The sequence below is a fragment of the Lissotriton helveticus genome, chromosome 7 (assembly GCF_964261635.1).
Source record: "Lissotriton helveticus chromosome 7, aLisHel1.1, whole genome shotgun sequence".
NCBI lineage: Eukaryota > Metazoa > Chordata > Amphibia > Caudata > Salamandridae > Lissotriton > Lissotriton helveticus.
In genome coordinates, this window is record NC_136068.1 from 865,056,945 (window position 1) to 865,080,111 (window position 23,167).

At 44.4% G+C, this 23,167-nt stretch overlaps 1 protein-coding gene across 4 annotated transcripts in view; it reads left to right on the forward strand.

Moving 5' to 3' along the window:
• Positions 1-23,167, forward strand: part of SLIT3 (slit guidance ligand 3) — a 1,039,834-nt gene that overhangs the window by 702,892 nt on the left and 313,775 nt on the right. The window contains exons 1-3 of one of the 4 annotated variants that reach the window (XM_078653382.1): positions 12,162-12,384; positions 12,423-12,479; positions 12,626-12,697. Coding sequence is in view for 1 of the 4 variants with exons in the window: in XM_078653381.1 (XP_078509507.1) it covers positions 12,626-12,697 (72 nt within the window). In the remaining 3 variants the exon portion in view is untranslated. Of the gene's footprint in view, positions 1-12,161; positions 12,480-12,625; positions 12,698-23,167 lie in introns of those variants that run through there. The other 3 variants (XM_078653384.1, XM_078653383.1, XM_078653381.1) reach the window with 3 other exon arrangements.

Consider the following 23,167-nt stretch of genomic DNA (forward strand, 5'->3'; position numbering starts at 1 on the left):
GCCTTTTCCTGTCTACTACTTCTGCTTGTCTCCAAAATGGTTATGTCTGGACTATGGGCCATAGCTTTGTGTTTTGGGCCAGAGAGAGTGCTAGAAAGAGTGACATTGAAAGGAACCTAGCTTTACCCTAGTTAGACATTACTTGGGATAGCCAGAGGGTTAACGTGGCAATAATTGCTGCCTTTGGTTGAAAGCATTGCAGATTGTAAACTTCAGACCTCATGACTGTGCACTGTGGTGGCACTGACCTAGGCACTATTACTGGGGTAGAACTGGAAGTTCTAATGAAGGAAACCTTTGGTAAATTAATGTCACTTTTCTCACATACTGCCTTGGTGCTCTGCAACATTTACCAAAGACAGAAGTGGCAGTGGTCAACCCAGTGTTGTCCAAAGTTAGAGAAATCCAGGAAACATGCCAATAAAGCTGTTTCTGCATTTCTCCAAGACCACAACATGGGCTCTATATTCCATTACAATTGACGCTTTAACATGTAAAGAATATATCGAAAAGAGAGAGTCTATTTCACAGACATAGGCAACAGGGTGTTTTTCAACAACTTAAAAGACTGCTTCCTGCTGTATGTGTATTTATCATCTGTTCACCATAAACACAAAGGCTCTTTTCAGCGCCAATTCTTTTCCCAAACACTGTTTCTTTTGTTTTCAAATACTTTTTTGTAAATTCTCACTCTGCTTTGCTGATCTGCCATGGATCCTCAGCCAAATAAGGAGTCTGCTGGCTATACTGCGAGCAGACCCACAGTGGAACCACAGATCCGTCCCCATCATCCAGTGTGTGAGTGGGTGTGTGAGTGCCTATGTGGGTAAGTAGTGGCTGTGGGAGTTGTTCTCTGAGTGGATGTATCAGTGACTGGGTGTGTGAGAAGGTGTGTGGGTGGCTGTATGAATGTGTGAGTGGGTGTGTGTGTGTCTTTATGGGTGTGTGAGCGAGCGGCTGTGTGGATATGCAAGTGGGCTTATGAGTGTGTGATGGATGAGTGTATGACTGGGTGTGTAAGTGGCTGTGTAGGTCTCTGAGCGGTGTGTTTGTTGCTCTATTTGTGTGTGAGTGGCTGTGTCATTGGCTGTGTTGGTCTGTAAGTGGGTGTGTAGGTGGCTCTTAGGGTGTGTATCTGGCTGGGTGAGTGCCTTTGTGGGTCTGGGAGTGGATATGTATGTGTATGCGTGTGTGAATGGGCAGGGGTGTGAGGGAGTGTATTTTTTTATTGGGGTCTGGATCCACGGCTCTATTGTGGATTCACACAGGGGTAAGCGCTGAGTGCTGCAGTAGAACCACGGATCCTTGCGCTCACAAAAAATATTTTGGGCAATTTTTTTACCTATGAGAAGTTCCTCGCAGACTCCTCTATCAGTCCCACAAAGTCAAGGTACCTCTACTGTGACCCCTTCTATCAATTTTAACTTTTATTCCCTCCCTTCCCCGGGTCTGAAAATGGTGTCCGCAACTTTCCTTTCAGGTTACTGCTAGCCAATCATGGCATTGCTGGTGGCATGTACATCCCTTGATTCCATGGATCCATGTCTCTAGATATACATAAATCTTTTTTTCTCTAATCACTCCAAAACTACTGAAAATATTTACAATAAATTGATCAATTTAATAGGGGTGTGAGGGAGTGTATTTTTTTATTGGGGTCTGGATCCACGGCTCTATTGTGGATTCACACAGGGGTAAGCGCTGAGTGCTGCAGTAGAACCACGGATCCTTGCGCTCACAAAAAACATTTTGGGCAATTTTTAGGTTTTGCCTGGCGAAAAGATGCGCTCTGCGCATCTTTTTCGCGCAGGCGAAATCCTGATGAGATCTGTAGTGTGGCTTTGGGTCGGCCCTCGTCATTTATTGGCTGGCTCCATAAATGGAGCCTAGCCATTGGACGAGGGGCCTGTCCGTCAATGCCGGACCAGATTCGGGGGCGTTCCCGCGATTCTTTGGCTTTTGCCGACGTCACGCGACGTCAGCCGAAAGCCGGGAACGCCCCCGAATCTGGTCCGGGATTGAGGGCACCCGCCTTCCCCCACGGACAATCTACAAGCGGCACTGTTCGCTTTAATGGCTTTCGCATAAGATGTGGAGTTTCCAGAAAGCATGTTTTCTGCTTCATGCAGGCTTTGTTGTAAAGACTGAGTCACTGGCGCAGTGATGAGGACGCTGCACACATCTTACAAGTCTCAGCTCCGCCCTCCCCACTTCCTATAAACCCCCATGACAGTCAGAGCTCAAAATCTAGCTATAAATCAATGCTTTCGGTTCCAGGTCTGTTAAACCAACTGTTTAGAAACAGATAAGAGATGGGAGCGCTGGGAATGTCAAGGAATCCGCCCTGAGGTAAACAAATCATCCACCTTACAACACCGCGTGCGCTCTGTCTGCTGGGGTAAGAGGGGGAAGGAAGGGGGGGGGCTGAAAGTGCAACGAGCCCACGCGCCACACCCCAACTCTACCACAGACTGGACCGAACAGATAAACAGATCAATCGATCGTTCCGTGAAATCATTAAGAAAATATACATTGTCATGGCCTGGCAAACCTCCTCAGAGACCCCCCAGGACACCGCCCCGCCCATACTATGTGATATGGCTCTAACCGACTGCACGTTCTCTCCTCCCGTGTTATGATGTACCCCAGCCTCACTTCCTCAAATACTCCCTCAAAACATCTCGCCTCCTTTACTACGGCCAGACCCCCACGCTATGCCCCCCCTCCCTGCTCTCCCGTACTCAGGTCAGCCTCCCAGACCTGCAGCGGACGCACAGTGTGGTGGTGTGCCTCAGCCCGTCTCCCTGCTCTGTGGCGGTCAGGCAGGCTCACCCGATCCTCACTTGACGCCCTGGCCCCACCCCCCTCCGCGCCCTGCCTGCCGTGCACGGTGCAATCCCCTTTACCTGTCACCCCCCACGTCAAGGTCAGGTTGGCACAGCCTCATCCGCGTCCCGTCACCTCTCCACCGCGGCTAGGCCGGGTTCCATCGACACGCAACCACTATGCCATGGTAGGCCTGTGGCTCTACCTTCACCGCATCCCCACCGTACCTGCTGGGCCATGGTCAGACTGGCTACCTCAGACCGTCACCAATCCCCCCCCCCCCCTCCCCCCCCGTGTCACGGTCAGGCTGGAATCCTCAGACCTTCACCCAACCGCACCCCCCCCCCCCTCTCCAACGCCACGGCCAGGCTGCCATCCCCAGACCCTCGGGTCACCCCCTCCCCCACCCATCATACCCCGACCACACTGCGGAGGACTTCAAGCTGCATTCCTAGACATCCGCCCCGCTACAAGTTAACCATCACACCCAAAGACGCTCTGTCTTTCATGTGCACCCATTGATGGGCGTTGTCACAGGACTGCCTTCCGTACTGCCGCCCCTCCCCCTTCGGGCAGAGGGCGAGAAGAAATGCTGCAATAATTCGTCAGGGTTGGAAATGAATCGCTGGACGCCTCCGCCAAGCCACGGCGGGCAGGACCGCGAGAGATAGCCCGGGGCGTCCCAGACTAGCCGTGCCAGCCGTGCACGCGCTTAGCTCGCAGGCACTGCCCCTGTGCCGCTGCACACTGCCGTCGCCACTGCCCTGGGATGGACCAGCTGTGCTGCCCCAGTACTGCACGGCGGCTCCGCTGGGAAGGGCTGGAACTGCCCAATGCATGTTGGAGTGTGGTGCTACTGTCCTATTACGTGTAGTAACTCTGTTCAGAAGGGGTGGTACTGGTAACAGCCATTCAGCGATCCGGCGCCTGGAAGAGCTGCTATTGTGTAGTAAAGCGTTAAAAAGAGTCCACTTAATGTACGAGCATGAGGCAGAGCGTCGCTAGGACCGGCTACTGCACAGCAGGTTTACTGTCAGCAGCTGGTACTGTCCCTCAAATGAACTGCAGTGGTTTTGCGAAATATCGGCACTGTCCCACCAATGGACAGGTTTGACAGTATTGACAGCATTAATAATATGCGTTGGAAGGCAGCGCTCGGACAATTCCCCGATGGAGGCAATAAAAAGCTCGCCGCCGATATTTCAAATAATCGAAGCACGGCAGGGGCAAAGGAAACGTAGATGTCTCCGAACAAACACACAATCGATAATGTGGCATACGGTAAAATAAAAATGTATAAAGGTGTTTTTTTATTTGAGCATTTATTTTCTGAAATTCTGCAAAAACTCGTGGCCACAGCACTCGAGAAGGATCTGAGTTTGGGGTAGGGTTTTAAAAACATTTGTAGTTTTGCGTGCTCCGACATTAGTATTTGTAAGGAGATGAGATTTTTTTTTAGGTGGTGATGTTTGTAAATCAGCAGCACATTTACGTCCTCGATAAAAGGGATGCGTAAAATACAACGCACTCACGGCTGCTTCGCAGAGCTTTACCCATCCTTCCGTGCACTCCTGCCAGCTGCACAGAATGTACTTGCACGCAATATGTAAGTAAATACTCTTTAAAACATAAAGTCGCACACACCTTGTGGAGTGGTACATTTTTACCTGTGCGTTTTCTGTGTGTGCGAGCAAGTGTGGTACAGAGTGTGTTTTTTTTGTCTTTGTTTTGTGTTTGCGCGTGTGCTTCTTTCTGTGCTTGTGTTTTTATGCGTGCTTGTCTGAGCATATATACGCCTGTGTGTGTGATACTTTCTCTGTATGTGTGCTTCTGTGTGTGTTTCTGTCTGTGTGATTATCTGTATGTGCGTAATCGTGATTTTGCTTTTTTTTGTGGGTGCAGTTTTTGTGTTTCAGTGTTTGTGGTTTCGTGTGTGTGTTTCTGTGTGTACAAGCTTGTGTATTACAATTTACAATGTGTGTTTTTGTCTGTGTGCGCGTAGGTGTGTGTACTTCTATGTGTGCCTGTGTTTCTGTGAGTGTGTATAGGTACTTCTGTGTGTGATTCTCTGTATGTGTGCATCTGTGTATGTGCGTGATTGTGATTATGTGGGTGTGTGTTTCCGTGAGTGATTCTATGTGTATGTTTTAGTGTGCCCGATTCCGTGTGTGTGTGTGTGTTTCAACGCATCCTCAACGGTTTGTAAGCGCCACATGAATACAATTTGTGTTATTAGGTGTGCTTGATTCCGAATGTGTGCGTTTCTATGTGTGCTTGTCTGTGTGTGAGGATCTGTGTGCTTCTGTTTGTGGCTTCCGTGCGCGTGCATTTCTGGATGTGTGCGCGCGCACGTGCAGATGACTGGGGCAGGAGAGCTTGTATCACCCCTGTTTCTAAACAGATGACCATTGTGCCTTTAAGCAGCGTCATTAGCCCGCGTGCTAATCTAGCCGGCGTGTGTCCGGATAGATAGCCACTGATTGGCTGCGGGCTGATTGTCATTGTTTTTTTAAAAAAACGGAAGTCACACGGGGCCTCTGAGGTGCCCCAAAAGTTTCCATTGATGGATGTGCTTTTGGCCCGGGTTGGTCATTAAGTCTGGGAAACATTTTGAGGAGAAGTAGGTGGTTATGAAAGTCAGGGGTGTAAAATGGCATTGCACCCTCATCCCCCCCCCCCCCACACACACACCTCTCCCTTCTCTAATATGGGAGTCTGCCTCTATATTAGAGTGTGTAAAACTACATCTCTTCATGTTGCTCCTGTACCCCAAAACAGCCCCCCCCCCCTTGGAGGGAGAGGGTGAAAATGCAGGGTGTGTAAAATGGCACCTCTTCATGTTGCCCTCTGTGCACCGGGATGCCCCCCCCCCCTCCGTATGATGACACCTGCCTCACCTTGCAGGGAGAGGGTGTAAATGCAGGGTGTGTAAAATGGCATCTCTTTATGTTGCGCTCTGTGCCACACGACGAGCCCCCCCCCCCCCTCTTTGCAGGGAGAGAGTGTAAGTGCAGAGGGTGGTAGCTCAGCCTTGGTGTTGGAGGTCCATGCCGTCAGGGGACACCCCCTGCTCATCCTTGTATTGTTTTTCTGAAACCGACCCCCCCCCTCCCCTGCACAGCTAGACATCTGCCCCTCTGACAGCGAGAGCCCCCCCCTGCACAGCTGGATATCTGCCCCTCTGACAGCAAGAGCCCCCCCTGCACAGCTGGACATCTGTCCCTCTGACAGCGAGAGCCCCCCTTGCACAGCTGGACATCTGCCCCTCTGACAGGAGAGCCCCCCCCTTGCACAGCTGGACATCTGCCCCTCTGACAGGAGAGCCCTCACCCCTGGATGACCCTGAATGTTACACCCAAAGATGACGGTGTGCCGGCTAGGGACACTGCAGAGCCACCCGAGCAGAGTCCACGTCACTGCACACAGACCCACCAGGGCACTGCACACAGACCCACCCCTCCCCTGTGGCTGCTGCCGGCTCGCCACATCTACCCGACTCTCCGCGGTCTCCAGCCTTACCCATGCCTGCTCAGTGCTGCTGCCTCCCTGCTGGCCCACTTCTTAGCCAGTCTGCCCATTCCTGCCACCCCATTATGCTTCCAGCGTTACCTCTCTGCACGCATTCCTGTCTCCGCCGGCCTCCCAGGTCTTTGACAGCTCGGACTCTGGCATGCCTTTGTGCTCCATCAACTCCCCTGCCTACTCGGTGCCCTCCTTTGTCAGTCATTTGCATTATTGGTGGGGTCGTTGACCTCAGGCGGTGGAGCATGTTTGGTCTCCAGATTTGCCCTAGCTTATTATGTATGATTGTGAATCTAAAGTTCCTTGGTTATCATTCGGCTTTCACTACGCACACCTTTTTACTAGTCCATTGCTGCTAATTGTTTTCTGAGATGTCCTCACAAGCTTAGAATAGATGCTCTCTCTCTTTTGCCGCTGCGTTTTTAGTTGTGGGTGTTTAGCAAGTCAATGACAACGGGTGGAAGGACACCTGAGGTCAAAGAGGACTCCAGGCTTCTACAACACAATAATAAGAGAAAAAAAGTGCGGACGCAGACCTCCACCCCCCCCCCCCCCTCCCCTTCCCATAGCAGCACCTTAAACTGGGGCAACCTGTCCCCAGCCTGGCTAAGAAAGAACAGCTCCACGAGGCAGTGTAAATGTCAGACAATGCGCTATATAAAAACTGTCTATCCACTCCTTTCTCCCCGTCCACCACCAGTGTTCAGACCCCGCCTCCTCCCACAGACATTGCAGCCTCTCCTGGGAGCAGCTCTTGCTCCTACTAATGGACTTTAATGGGTTTCTCCTCCAGGTCGCACCTGCATTAGCCCAGCCTGAGCTCTCTGATGGCCGCAGAAATCAGCCAAGGAAAGCGTTTTCTTTTAGAGCCACGGTCCCTGGTTCGATCGGGGTATTTGCTAACAGTTAACACCTCCGTGGCATCTTTCTGGAAGAGGGGGGGGGGAGTTGGTGTTGTTTACTCATTACACAGGTCCTATGTATTGTACTCTCTAGGGGCTCGCAGTGTGTGGATGGGGGCTCGCAGTGTGAGGGGGTGCTCTGTGTGGGGGGGGCTCTGTGTGGCTGTGTGGGGGGGCTCTGTGTGGGTGTGTATGGGGGGGCTCTGTGTGGGTGTGTGTGGGGGGGGCCCTGTGTGTGTGTGGGGAGGCTCTGTGTGGAGGGGCTCTGTGTGGGGGGGCTCTCTGTGGGTGTGTGGGTGGCATTTGCGAGAGATTAGGCTATTGCCATTGTAAATGACAATGCCATTTATTTATCTGTTTTCAAAACGAACACATAAATAAAAATGTTGTCATTTACAATGCCAATAGCTCTAACTTTTACAAAGGCAAAACCGTTGCATTGTAAATGCTTGTTTACCTATGAGGAGTTCCTCACAGACTCCTCTATCAGTCCCACAAAGTCAAGGTACCTCTACTGTGACCCCTTCTATCAATTTTAACTTTTATTCCCTCCCTTCCCCGGGACTGAAAATGGTGTCCGCAACTTTCCTTTCAGGTTATTGCTAGCCAATCATGGCATTGCTGGTGGCATGTACATCCCTTGAATTCCATGGATCCATGTCTCTAGACATACATAAATCTTTTTTTCTCTAATCACTCCAAAACTACTGAAAATATTTACACTAAATTACAAAAAGCACTCTTTCTGTACCAAGATCTAGTTTTCTGTCAAATTTGGTGTTATCCCATTTAGTGGTTCAGGCTGAATCATGTCTAAAATTCTTATGAGAAACTGGATGGGGAAAAGGCATTTTTGGATACCACCTTTTTCTTAGACCTAGCTTGATGGATCACCCCAAAACATTTCAGTCAGCAGCTATAGTGAGTAGCCAACTAGTTTTGCAATGTTTGCGAAGATTCATGATACAACACCAAATTTATTAGCAATGCAAAGAAACTCTGTCTATGGAAACTGAGGGAGAGAGAGAGAGACGGGAGAGAGCGAGAGAGATGTGAAATTAGGAATAGTAAAGCTATACATACATATATATATATACTTACCTTTTCTATTTTCTGCCAGGATATTTTCGTAGCACAATGTTTATGTTATCAATAGTGCAACATTTAATATATTAACTAGCTCTGCAAGTACTAGCAATTTCAAGTTGTTTATTACTACACCTGAAAAGGCTTGGAGGACATTACTCTGTTTTTTGCACAAGGTGGCTTTATCCTTGCTCTGAATGCTCTGGAGGCTCTAGGCTGGACTTTGGACATTTCCTTTGCTTGGTATCACCTGTTTACCGATAGCAATATCTTCAGTACATCCAGACGGACGTAGGAAATGGTGACTGTAAAATAAACTATGAATGTGTAGCTCTTCGTCCAGAGAGTGACACTCTGGTCATAAAAGAAATAGACCTGAAACATGTCACAGTCAAAATAATTCCATTGCATTGTGCTTAAAAATAGGAATGAAATACTGGTATAAACACTCTATCTGTATACAAATGAATTCCCCAGATTACAGTAACCTCATGCATCTGTAGCTGCAGTTTTTCTGATGGACCACATTTGAGTATACCTCTGGCAAGCTCTCATGGTAGTTCTTAGTAAGGTGGAGTGGCAATCGATACACTATATCACATAGTTGAAATGTTAGTTCTGGGCACAGCTTTTGAGGATACTTGGTGATGCTTCTTGGACAACCCTGGCCCTTTTAATTAAGAATTTTGAAAAAAAATCAATTTTGAGAAGACAAGTTATGGTGTGCAGTCCCTAGGAGTCTGACTTCTGTCAGCCTGCGCAATAACTCCAACGAAAAACATGTAACGCGCATATTCCCAGCAAGAAACATCTAAAAATCTGGAAAAAGGCATTTTTTTAAAAAAGCATTCCGTATTTATATATCTGTTGAATAGTGGGTTTCAGTGCACATGTAGGAATCCAAAAGGTCGCATTGTGCCTTGTAATCTTTTGAGAGTGTTTCAAAGATATTGTGTCTGCATTTCCTCGCCAGGATAAATGCCTGAAGATGAAACATGCTTTGTCAGTGCTTAGGGCAAGTCCTAGCCGCGCATGGCTTTGCAGATTAATAATGTTCATATGCACAAATGCACGGATCAATCACCCGCTGCAGCAAGTCGTTGTATTGATAGATCTGTCTGATCGCTGTCTGTCATGTTAAGTGCACCGCATCCCCCCTGTCGATGGCACATCCATCGTTTAAGGTGATCTGTACAGTTTCAATAATGTGTGTTCAGTGAATCTGCAAAGAGCGTTTGCTGTATCAGTTAAGAAAATATCACATTACAGTAATGAGTCTACCCGTACCAGTTTACTTCCGGTTCTTGTTGTTCCTCTACCCGTGAACCAAACTCTCTTTCTGCCTCTGCCTGCTTGAGTCTGTCTGCCTCTATAGGGCTTTCGGCCTCTGCTTGTTTCACAGTCTGTCTCTGTGTAGAGGGGCACAACGCAGGCCCCTGGGCGCAGGGCCCCCCAGCCATTCAGGAAGCCCACATTCTCCCTAACCCCTGTGAATATATGTAAAATAGGGACACTCAAGGGCCACTTCATCATATTCTGCAGGGTGGGGGGGTCAGTTCATCTTGCACAACAGTCTCTGTACTATCTTTATTCATCGCCTTTTCACCTAGCAGCCTGTTTCTTTCTGCCTCTTTATTGTAATGTCTCTCTTTCTGTAAATTGTCAGTGTGAACAGAATGTCTCTGTAAGCCTTTATCTATATCCCTAAGGCTGTCTTTGTATATATAACCTGTCTATCTAAAATATTCTCAGGCGTGTTTGTGTATACATTTATGTTTCCCTTTTCAATCCTTCTAACTTCATCAATTTTCAATATTCCTGGGCCACAATGTCTAAATGTTGTTGTCACCTTGTGCCTTTCTATATCTTTAATTCTGTCTTTCTATAAGTTTGTCTCTTTCCTTTTACCTGCAGTAACCCTTCGTCTGTCTGTCTAAAGGTACGTCTATATTTTACTATTTAACAGTTCCTTTGTGGGTGTAAGCCTCTACCTATATTGCTAGCTATCTGCCTCTACCTGTCTAAGTTTACTAAATCTATCTCATTGTGTTTTAATCTGTTTGTCCAAAGCTCTTTGTTACTGCTTTGCCTCTTTCAATGTCTCTATCTATATGTGCCTGACTACAGATTTGTTCCATTAAGTCTCATTGTTTATTCTCGCACCTATTTGTCTTTCTATGTCATTTATCTGCACTTTTACCAGTGCTGTGTGTTACACCAGAGACGTTTTAAGGCATGAACAAATTGGGCCCTGGCCCAAGGCCGCAGCCTTTCAGGGGGGCCCCAGATAGAGCCAGCTCTGTTCTTCAGAGAGCCTTGCCCTCAAATCCTTGACTAATTTTTAAGCTGATTGTTTTAAATACCGTTTTCCTTTTATTTATTTCTAATGTGGGTGATGTATATTGCAGACATTTTGAGGAGAAACGTTTGTTTTTTTCAACACATTACAACGTCCATAAAGTTTTTTTTTTAGATCAAAACATGATTTCAGATCTGAGAAATGGGATGAGGGGTCACAGAGATTATTGGCAATAATATAAGTGAGCTGCTGATGTATCCTTGAATATTAGATGTAAAGACATGTAGAACTTGGACCACTGTGTTGGTGCAATGTCAGATACCTGGTCGAAGAGAGCATAAAAGAGCTAAAATTGGATCATAAATTCAAAGCTGTTCAGAACAAGGGACTCCAAATAACGTTTGGTCCAGGGCCCCCTAAATCATTGAAGCCCCCAGAGCAAACAGTCTGTCCAGACCGACGTCTCTCTGTTTGGCTGAGTAGATATCTCATTGGCTGACTTTCTATCTGTCTGCTATGTATATGCCCATCTGAGTAGCTAGAATGGGACCTGTGTATTAATCTGTCTTTCTCACTTTCCCTTTGGTGTCTGTCTGTCCACCACTCTTTCTATCTGCTCTTGCATGCACCTGTGCCAGTAGTTAATTGGTTGTATCTCCTGAGAAAACCACCTCTTGATACCTTAACGAGCACAAATATAAGCAACCACCTATAATTGACCCTTGCTCCCTTCCATTGTAAATGATGATAGATGCGTATTTTGCCTATTTTTAGGAAACATTGTGCTGGCCAATGTTTCTCATGTTTTATAATGAAGGTCACCGTCAAAGAAAAAGAGAATTCAGAGTGTTTATATTTGTTGAACGTGTATAACACGCCAAGAGGCGTGAGGGGCCACGCAGACAGATGTGATCCTAGACTGAAAGGAGGTGTCTTTTCTTTCAGCCCTAATGTTATTATGTCCTTTAGGCTTCTGCAGGGCCGGACCCCCCTTTTTCTGTTTCCCTAATTGTGGGGTGAACAGAAAGCTTTCAGAGGCCCCCTCTTGCCCCTCCATCCCTCCTCGTCACGCGGGGGCTGCGGGCACCAGAGACATGTGGTGCTCAGAATAATAAAAGAGGACCATATAATGAGATTAGTGCGGTGTAATGTGGGGTCGCCGTATTCCCCAGTGCGGCTCGTGGGCAGATAAAGCCCTGAGATTTAGGAGTGTGTCAGGACAAGGGACCTCAGCTTCCCGTCAGGACGAGGGGGGCGCTGTGGGAGGTCGGGAGGGGGTGGGGGGGAGAAGAGCAGCCCGGTGACCCCCCAATGATTTAGAGGCCCTTAGCTTAATGAAATTGTTTCACTGACATGACGGTAAAAGCTCGTAATGGATTGGACGCCCTAATGTAATGAAATTACTCCCCTCAGCCTTTAAAAAAAATGCGCAATTAATATTTGCAGCGGGCTTGGGTGTGCGGCGTGTGGCTCTCCTCAGACAGTCTGCGAGGAGCGAGGGAGCAGAGTCCGCGCCTCTTCCTGCCCGGTGAGGAGCCGCGGGGGGCGGGCAGCGGGCAGCGCAGCGGGGGAGGCGCGTCCCGTCCCTGCCCGGGCAGGGGATGCGGAGGGGCGGGCGGCGCCGCTTCCTCTCGCCGGCGAGAGGTACCCGGAGGGAAGCTCCGGGGGGTGGCAGGTGCCTCCTGCCCTGTTTCTGCCCGGGAGGTGGCAAGTGCCTCCTGCCCTGAGAGAAGCTCCCGGGGGCGGCAGGTGTCTCCTGCCCTGAGAGAAGCTCCCGGGGGCGGCAGGTGTCTCCTGCCCTGAGAGAAGCTCCGAGGGGCGGCAGGTGCACCCGGCTCTGCCCGGTGAGGCGCTGCGGGGGCTGGGTGCGCAGCCCCCTCCCGCCCGGCATGCAGCCGCGAGGGAGGGGGCTCCGCGGGGACACTGGGCCTCGAGGCAGCGGCGCTCCGGCTCAGCACAGCCCTCTCTGACTTTCTCTTTCTTTCTGCAGGCAGCTGGACAACAACCAGATCAGCTGCGTCGAAGATGGAGTCTTCCGAGCACTGCGCGACCTGGAGATCCTGTAAGTACACTTTCTCTTCTTGGGCCGGGGTAGGTAGCTCCGGTGGTTGGGTGGTGGTGGTGTGCGCTGTGGAGATAGTGCTCGTGAGCTGTGGGGACAGTAGCAGGTGCCTGTTGTGCCTTCAATGCACTTGCCCTCGGCGCATCGCTCTCTCGATCGAGGGACTCCGTCCTTGTGCCCCTCTACCCCTCCACCCCCTCCACCCAACCTGAATGTCCTCTAGCCCTCGAGGAGTACGTGGGCTGGGTGCCATGTCTTCTTTCCGAAGGGAGACAGTCTTATTCAGAGTCACAGAAACCAGTGTTAGTGTTTGGAGAATGTACCCCGACAACACTGCCCCCCCCACCCACCCGATACCCCACTGGTGACAGGCATCATGTGTGCAGGGAGTCCGAGTTGGGTGGCTGCATGGCAGGTACTCACTGTGAAAGAAGGCCACTGCTGCGGATTGATGTGCGGCAAAATACAGAGGAAAAACAGCAACACGAGTCCATGCTGCACCCGGCAGCCTGTCACAACAAAGCAGATCGAAACCCGCCCAGCCCCCACTTATGGAGCAGAGCGATGATCAGAATGAGAACGCCGAGTGCTTGTTGGGGGTATCTTTTGTGGGGGAATTAGTTCAGAGGTCCTCAAGTTTCTGACACATTTTCTCCCTATACGGAGGTAGCTCAGTATGTCAATGCACCTGTTGCAGACATGTATGTAGGGTCACGTGCGCTAGTCCCAGCCTGTCATAACGCCAATATTAACGCAGTGCTCTGCAATTACTAATCTTCTAAAATGATAGATGCGGTAACAATTTCGTTAAATATCGAGATTTTGATGGAAGGATTAGTGCCGGATAACAGGTCCACTGAAAGTCGAAGGTCTGGCTTTAAAGGTCACCCTTTAGTTCGAGGTTAGAGGCGTCCTATCTGATAAGGACTATTTTTTATGAGTCACAGATTAGAAGATGGCTACATTTCTTCGGAGAAAAGCTAGATGATTCACAGATTGGAAAGGTGAAACAAGGGCAGTGTGGGCAGCCAGGCAGGGCCGCAGTAGAATGGACGCTTCCCGCTGATGTAAAGTCACCAGACATAGAAGGCAGAATGGTACAGTCAGTGACTGCAGGTCTGAGAGTGGGCACACAGTAATGTGACATTCACAATTAATTGCAACACAGGCTTGTGTTTACTGGTCTCCGCTTCCAATGTACAACAATATATAGTTTACTGTGCACTTTTCATTAAATTATACTCTTATAGACCTTGACCACATTAAAGTTGACTTGTTTGTGGTGCAGTTCAAGGTCATTAGGGAGTGTGACGGTTATCAGTTAGGATGAGGGCAAGAGAAAACAGTGATAAGGTGGAGAAGGACACAAGATGAAACAGAGAGGTAAGGTGCAAAGTGGAAGGTAGAGCTTGATACATTTGAACTACAGGAGGTTTTTGACAAGTATTCAGATTTTAAAAAGTATTTTTGGGATGTTGTGACCTTGGGGCAGAGTTGTGTGATGGCATGGACTGCTATATGTAGATGTGTAGCCGGGTCAAGAAAGACAGTCACCATCTATATGTTGTTGTATTAATTTCTCATTTGTGTGTTTTGGGAAATTATACCACACCTGGAATTTTGTAGTTATAATAGCAGCAAAAATGCTCTAAAATAAGTATAGCACAACAGGGTGATAAAAACCAAGCTGACAGTAAGAGAGATGGAACTTTGAGCAAAGGTGCAAGCTGTTCTGAGATAGGTCCATGACCACGCAATCATATTCACAATAGTAGTTTAGCAAAACCAAGATGTTGGTTGATTTTTCAAATCTTAGACTGACTCACAGGAGATATAGGTTGAGGCATGCCTAGAATACTAACAATGACAATTGAGGAAACTGAAAAAGGGAAATAAGCATATCATGACATCAGTGCCGGAGTTGGAGACTGCATAGAGTCTACTTGCTACAGCAGACATGGGAGTGGGCAGGCTACATCAGCCTAATGGGACTTACGTAACCAAATTCTGTGGTCCCAAATTCACGAAGCCCCCAAGTGGTAAACTCAGAAGTCTACTCCGGGTGGATAACTCCTGTGCGTGGACTAGATTTTCACATTTTAAACGATTCACTAATTCTCCCAATATTGCGACAAAACTCTATGCCAATCATACATATCCTGGAGTATTCCTCTGTGCTAAATTTTCTTAAATGGAATTTCCATCAAGGTAAAGAATTAATCTTGCATGAATGTTCATTAGTGCCTGCAACAGTTCTTTCTTGAAGGGGAAAATATTTTGCCCTCTGGCAAAGTCCCTTTCCTACATCTACTTTGGGATGGTAGTGCTACCTCTCCTTTCTCACCACGAAGAGCCGCTTTTCCAGCTTTCCACTGGATGAAATTTACATGTGTTTCCAAGGATGAAAATCTATCTGTTTGAGGTATGCGAATATATACAGAACTTAAAATAGTTTGATACCTGCTATTCACAGGAGAACATCTACCTTCTATTCCAGTGTAGGATACACCCTTCCAGAGGTAAGTATAAGTCGGCATATGTAAAAGTGGCCTACCAGGAAAGGCCCACAATCTCATCCCATTCTGGAACCTCAGAATGCAACCATGTTACAGTGGAGAAGTTACTGATTCCAAAGTGTACCGTGTGAATATATAACTTCACAGATCCTGAATAAGTAAGTCAGGATATGAAACATACGTGCACAAAGATTGCACACATGAGTACTCTGTAGATGCATACAGATGTCTGTGTATATGGTCCAATATATCCAATAATTAGAAAACACCTGCTTAGAATCAGTAATATTAAACATAACATGTAACCATCCAGCACCATGTGTCTGGGCCATATGAATCATGTCAGTATAGTCTGTCATTTCTGTCCTCACTGGCGTTTCTCACAGAGAATCCCATAATCTGTCTCTTAAATTTATCGATGTAAATCAATATAAATCATCTATTACTACATTGTCCTCAAAGCAAGAACTTGTTTATTAAACAGTCATAGACTTAGCTATTTAAGATATAATCCAGGGTTAGATACTGTCATTCATATTTTGTTGTTTTAATTTCTTAATAGTATCTTTCAATACAAAATAAGAAATATTTTTCTATGTTAGCAGAAGGTGTTATGAAACACTTATTGTTTTACAGTATCTTTCTCCGGAACTGTAATTGTCATAGCAATTGTCCCGCATCATACTGAAAAAGACCTAATTTGAGTTCATAGCGTATTATGTACAAATGATTGAAAACAGAGTAACTAGCAATAGAGCGTAATTTAATTGTGCAGGAGAATGCACACAGCTACACAAATATGTTGCCCAAAGAGTGCCCTTAGTAACCAATTTTCCTCTAAAGAGTAGTTCAAATGCATATTTATTCAGCTAATTTGAAAGCTTTGAACATCTTCTAAAGTTTCTGTGACTAATCACAAATCTTTTTTGAGTTCGGCCTAAGATGAACAACAACAATGAAACGGTCTTTCTTAATATCAAACCCTTGAATAATTTGTCTTAAAGAGTAAAGTAACATCCTTATCCCTGTAAAGCATGTCCCCTACTACAGTCCAGCCTTTTTTTAGAATGTTATACTGAGGATGGAGGCCATGCCCTCTGCGCCTGATCAAGGTGACAGAGGTCCTGTTTTCACATGTCCCTTTTTAAGCTACAGACTCATTTTATAAACTTGAACTTTGGCAAGATATTGTTCAATAGAGCGAAATTAAATACATTTTCTACACGATACTTAAAAAAAATAATATATATATATATTTTTTTTTTCAGGCTAAGTACATTATCTTTCATCATCTTTCAGCTAGTGTGGTCATAAGTGGCCTTGTGTGCAAACTACCATCATACTTGCATATCTACTAGCCATCAGTGCTCATGAACTGGTTGACAGATGGATTTCTCCCTTCTTAGACAGAGTCTCTGGGTCTTTGTGGGCTCTTGCTAAAGCCCCTTGTATTGGCCTCCTGTTTATCTGGTGGTTGCCTTTCTTTTGATCAGTACTGAAGTAAAGCAACATAGTCATTTCTTTAGATACTTTTATGGTTTCACTGTTGGCGTTAGATATTAGGGTGGATGATGAAGTTCTGGCCCATAAGGTAAAATCTGTATTTAGCATGGGCCAGAGTAGGACAGGAGGATAACGCACTGCACAGCATGGTAATCACACTAGAGGTTACAGAAGTCACAGTCAGTAAGGACAGTGGAAGAGGGGTGTAACCTCTTTGAAGTAAGTAGATCAATAGTACGGTACTACTACATTTGAGCCCAATTTCGAGAGTTACCAATATTTCCTGGAATTTTATTTGCACCCTGAAACAGAAGAATATCAGCGCCCTCCATCTCCATTTAACTTTGACAGCCAGGTGCTATTCAAAACACAGTAATCACCGATGCAGTGCTCTTATGACCTGGGGGTATATGCCAGCAGTTGGAATTCTTTAATATATAGCGTATATATTCTTGGCGGGCTTCATTTCGGTTTCAATAGAATGCTGAGCCTCTGTACAGCCAATGTACTGTGTGCAATATTGCTTAACATATGCTATAAACATTACTTTCATAGCTATTAGCAATACCCGAACATGTTTTGGATGGCCTTTCTTGTAAGTTGATATGAAAACAGTTTCCCATCCTTTATAACTGGATAAATAGTGAACGTATAGTACAGCAATTTCAAATCAGGAAGGACATTCTCAAGATTCAAGGTCACAGAGTGTCACATACATTCTAAATAGGCGGCTTTTGCGTGGACATTAATATATAACTTTTCAGTCCAGCTTTATATTATATATATATATATATATATATATATAGAGCACTTATTGTTGGTATGCAACCATTTTCTATACAATTCCAATTTCACCCGCTAAAGGGATCTAAGACTCAGTGAAATATGGTGCTTTGCCTATGTCTGATGTTTGATCACCCCGAGGAATTTAGGGCTCATGATTTCTTTGTACCACAACTGTCAGCATAACGGGTGGACCTCAACTGCTGCCTACTGTGTTTTAGATACATTTAACTTTCAATGTGGCATTTCCATATTACCTTCTAAAATGCTGCCAACTTTGAATCCCTTTGGTCCACGTCTTTTAATATTGCTCAACTCAGAAATATATAAAACACAGATCAATAGTTTGATCATAAAACATCCCATCCCAGTCTATGCCGACACTTCACAATGAGCTCTTGTCGGTTAAAGATTCAATGCTTGTAATGTCGATAATATATTTGAAACCTCACAGTTTCGGAAATAATTCATACATGAATTGAAAAATGGGATGTGATATAGTACCGGTAGTTTGTTAATTTATATATACCAATCCCATGCTACATTCCATTTTGAGGAATCATTTCTAAATTGTATTCAAGTTCAACACAGCTTAAGGATATAAGAGTTCATTTTAAAGGGAATTATAAACAATACCTGGAAGTTATCCAATATCAAAACCTCTCTAGCAGTTTTCTGGCAAAGAATCAGAGCAAGAACAGAACTCTCTTACTTTCTGAAATGGTTTGAAGGAGATTTTTAGCAGATTAAATTCACATTAAGCATATGATAGCCGCTTCAAAAATTAAAGTCAAGTATCAATTTCATGTATCGATCATGTATTCTGTGGAGTTTAATATGTTTTGTTGAATCAAAACAGAAATCCCAAGGATCACATAATACATTCAATTCAATTTAGGGGACATAGCTGTCTCGATGCGGCTACGGGGCCATCGGTATGCCTAATATGCTACATTACATTTCAATTCCTTTTGTTGATGTAATAACATGTACTACAACCTCCAGCATGCATTACAGCACAGACAACTACTCTCTAATGAGCTGAACGTACTAATGTTAAAAAGCCTTCAGTATTTTTAATAGGCCCATGCAGGTGCAAAAAAGAAAAAGCAAGGGCGAAATTAATAAAGACATTGATAATTTCACCTTAACGAACAATAAAGATGAGGAAAGTGGAGAAGCAATATTGTCCTTTTTTTATTTCCTTCACGGAAAGAAAAACATCATGATCTTTTTTGTAATGGCAAAGGTAGCATAGTGAGGATCATTACTGGCATCAACTGTGAAGCCTCTCATCCATGAGGGAGAGGGTGGAGATGGCTACATGCAGGTCTGTATCTAGGACCTCAAGACAGAAACTCATCACCTGTCCCTACCACTCTTTTATATCAGAGTTCAGGACCAGGAAGATTAATCATACATGGTGTCTGCACTCACTGGAATCGTGGACACCAGTTTAAGAAATAATACTAGAATATTCCTTGTAGAGCACCATTTCATTGGCTCATCCTTTGTGCTCCTCTATTTTCTACTTTGCAAAGTGACATGGAGCCGAGAGTATCTCTAAAATTGTAACTTAGGTACAATGTCATACCAATTTCTCTGAAAAGATACATTAATAAACTAGGCAAAAGGCAAGAGAGGTTTTGTATTGAATCCTCAGGTTAGTTAGCTTTTACATTCAACATTTCCAACCACAAACATTGTTTGTGCCCTACAACTAGAGATTTGCATTTCTTCCTGAGTATTACACTGGTGCATGAAATGTAGTTGGGTTATTTCATTTGTAAAAATTTGATGTGGAGTTTGTAGGCCATATTTCGTAATGTGACTTTCTTCATGGCCTTATAACACTGGTGCGCATAGGATGTAGTTGGGGCTGTTCAATTCTTAAAACATGTATGTGGAGTTTGTAAGCCCATTTTGGTAAAGTAGCTTTCTTCATGGTCTGAGTGGCAGTTATTTGGTGGAGCATACAGAGGAAGGTTGCAAATAACTAGTGGCAAGTTTGCAACTTTCTTTGTGAATTGGGTCTTGTGAGTGAGAATTCATTTCAGTTGGAGCAGTATCCTAGGTGCCCGTAATGGGTTGTGCATTTTTTTAGGTGAACCTCATGAAATGATCTATTAAGTGAACCTTCTGAAATGATCTATTAAGTGAACCTTCTGAAATTATCTATTAAATTACAAGACAATTCTACTAATATTAATTTTGGTACTCACAGATATTCCTGATGACAAATCTTAGTGCATTATATTATATATTTTTTGTAGTTTATAGGAGCATGCTTTAACACCTGCAGAACAGCGGACTTTAACCAATCACCTATGCTGTTTTTATTCATTCCAGGTAGATTCACAGATCTAGATTCACAGATCTAGCTTCAAAGAGTAGCAGTACATTTTAGGCAGAACATTTGTATTGCATTAGGAGCAGCACAACCCAAGGTGATTTCAATAGAAAGAGAGACAGAGTGTGTGTGTATCTTTTTGGGGAGGGGTAAGCTCTGGCCAATAAAAAACTACAGAAATAAGGATGTGAAGGAGAGGAACAACTAATTGACATAGTGCTAGGCACCAAAAAAGACCACCTTTCTTTGCACATATTCCTTTTGCACAAATATTCAGCATTTGTGATCCAGGAAGATGCATTGATTTGCATAGATTTGTCTAGAATCTCTCAAACGAGGATTTCATGGGTTCATCTCCCCAAGTTCAAAGGGAAGCTTGCACCATTTTTTGCAGGAGAGGGCACTGGTGTTAATTAATTTAAAAAGCAAAAACTACAAAGTTGATTGTTCAATCTGAGAAATATTTAGTACAAAAGCACCCGTTATGCTTTTTCCAAGACTACCTGATGTTGTCCAGAGCGCTAGATTGACATATTATTGCTCCTTTTGGAAGGATTTTTGATGCTTGTTTTTCATTCACGCTCAGGAAATTTGACCTGTCTATGTCCTGAAGTCTTAGATTCACTATATATTGTGTTGTCATGGTGTTTGATTAGTGGCCATTCAACAGTTTAATAGTAGTGGTGTTTAAAGGACAGTCTGGTCAGAGTAGACATTCAGGCAGCAAGGTGACTGGGTCCCTCTGAAAACCCACCCTGCCGCAGAGACGCATTTGAGATTGTCCTAGACTAGTGGCGCATTGCAGAACCAGATCACATGTCCTACAGAGATGATGTCACTGTGCCGCCTCATAGAGGCGTGGCACTGCGGCACTGCAGCAGTCTGGCCCCACACAATGCACCAGATGCGTAATTCTTGGTACATTCCTCTTTAATTAACCTTGATAGCCAGACAAATAATTTGAAGTGGAAATTCATTCTATCTTTGTAACAGGTATTTCTTCCTTTCCTTTTTATCACTGACATTTTCTATGCATCACAATAGTAAAATTGAGTCCCATAAACAAGCAATGAAATATAATGCATCCTATACAAGAGAAAATCAGAGAGTAAGTTCATATTTTGAGTATGATTTGGTCAGATAAGTCCTAATTTGGATAGTTTAAAACAATAGAATGAACATCCACTTATATTCTTCTATTCCATTGGATGTGCTGAATACTATTGTGATGGAGATACACTACCCAGCTTGAAAACTAATGACTTTCCCTCTTGAAATAGAAGACATTTTCTAAATTGCTTGACTCTGCTATTGTTTACAGTTAGACAGAAGTTGGTGCTGAATGAAGTCTCAGATGCGTTTTTGAAGCACAACTGAGGTTGCCCTCACCAGGGAACATTGCCAGTGGTATTCCATGAATGAAGTGCAGACATAGGCAGTGTTGTGTTAATCCGGTAGACTTCTAAATATCTTTTATGTTTTTGAACCGCAATACAATGTCTTTGATTCTTTCTTTGGCCTCCGTTTCTATACTCTACCCCTATATCTTTCTATTGCTCATAATGTATTAAGTGACTTACTATTTCTTTACATTTTCTTGTTCAATCAACTCCTTAACAATCTATGAAATCAAGCCCTTTATCCTCTGACTCAAATGTACCTTTACCACTTCTTTTCAGGTGACTCCATCAAAATCATTCAGTGAATGCTAAATTAAAATCATTCTTTCCCTGTAATTCATTGTCTCATAATACACACACTTCCCCTGAAATCTGGCTGCTGGACTCTAAATACCTTTGAAACGTTTCTTAGCCTCTGTGCAGTGTGCCATATTACACAATATGCTCCAGAAGACATGTAACTAAATCACCTAATTAAATAAAAGGGAAACCCTCAGTCTTAAAAAATGTCTATAGCTTCCTGAACTGTTCCCTCTCCGAGAAGCGATCCATGGTGTCAAACATTATGCTGTGCCCCAGAATGTATCAACTGGTTCAGAACCCTCCTACCAAAACCCATTTTGTTCTCTCTTTCCCACTTACTACTTCTCATCATCACACAGTACAGTGACTGTACAATATACTGCCACAAAATATTCGCTGCCTTGGAATCTTTCCACGTATTCTTATATAATTCATCGCTTTGGTTTCTATGGTCTGTACCAGGATCTATGACATTGCAGAAAATCTATCCAGTTATATTAACAAATTGACTTTGATTCCATGTATGTTTTCCACTATATTGCATACCTATCTACTAAATCTATTTATCTAAAAATCTATTACGTGTTTTAGGTTTAATTCAGGTACCTCATGTGCAATTCATTGTTTTAAAATCCATCAGTTAAATATAATCTAACACTCATGCTCTACAATCTGCCCCAGCATCTGTCTCCTTATTCTGCTCTAACCTATCGCTTGACAGTCTATCCACTCCTTCTCTTACAGTCATCTAAGGCTCTATCTACTTCTTTCAATTCAGTCCACCACTTCAGATTATAATCCAATTTATTCACTCTCTCTATTATATTCAAGTGAGAATCTATCCAACCCAACTCAGCATCCCATCTGAGAATCAATCAACCATTAGGACTTGCTCAAATAACTACACTGTCAAACGCACAATAGTTTATTCATTACTTCTGATAAGTCCACAAGCTGAACATTGCCACTCTGCTTCTGGTGCACTCCACCACTTAAACACTTTTCAGCTGTTTCAATCTAGTTATTGCCTCAAAAACTATTTAATTTGAGCCTATACTTTACATTTTACATTCACATTTACTGAAGTGCTGCTTAGCCTCAGAAATGATACTGGAAAAACGCATTTTCAAGCTCGAAATTATCACCAATGTTTGCTAATTTTGAGATGCCATGATGTTTACTGTTTGTGAGAACTGTACAACTTTTATTTGTCATCTAGTATGAATTTTAGGTGTAGGTCTGATGAGACTCAAGAACTGCATGCAGCTGCCTTACTGCACATTTTCCTGTTTTCTGGGAGTAATAATGACCTTACATGTATCCCTTTTTAGATTGAAGAATATTCAATACTGCATCAGTGAGCAATGACATGTGCAAATGACATTTCAGAAAAAATAACTAGGAATCCTTGTCAAAGAATTTACCCTTATTGTCATTAAACAAATTTACCCTTATTGTCATTTAACCAAATAAAACAGTTAAATCAATATATTTCAAAACGGCAGTAGTAGATTAGTATAATTGCATATGAATTGAGCAATTCAGACCAGCAAGTAAAGCCTTCAAATTAGCTTAGTCTGAGGATATTACATTTCATCCCACCGCTATTTGTTAT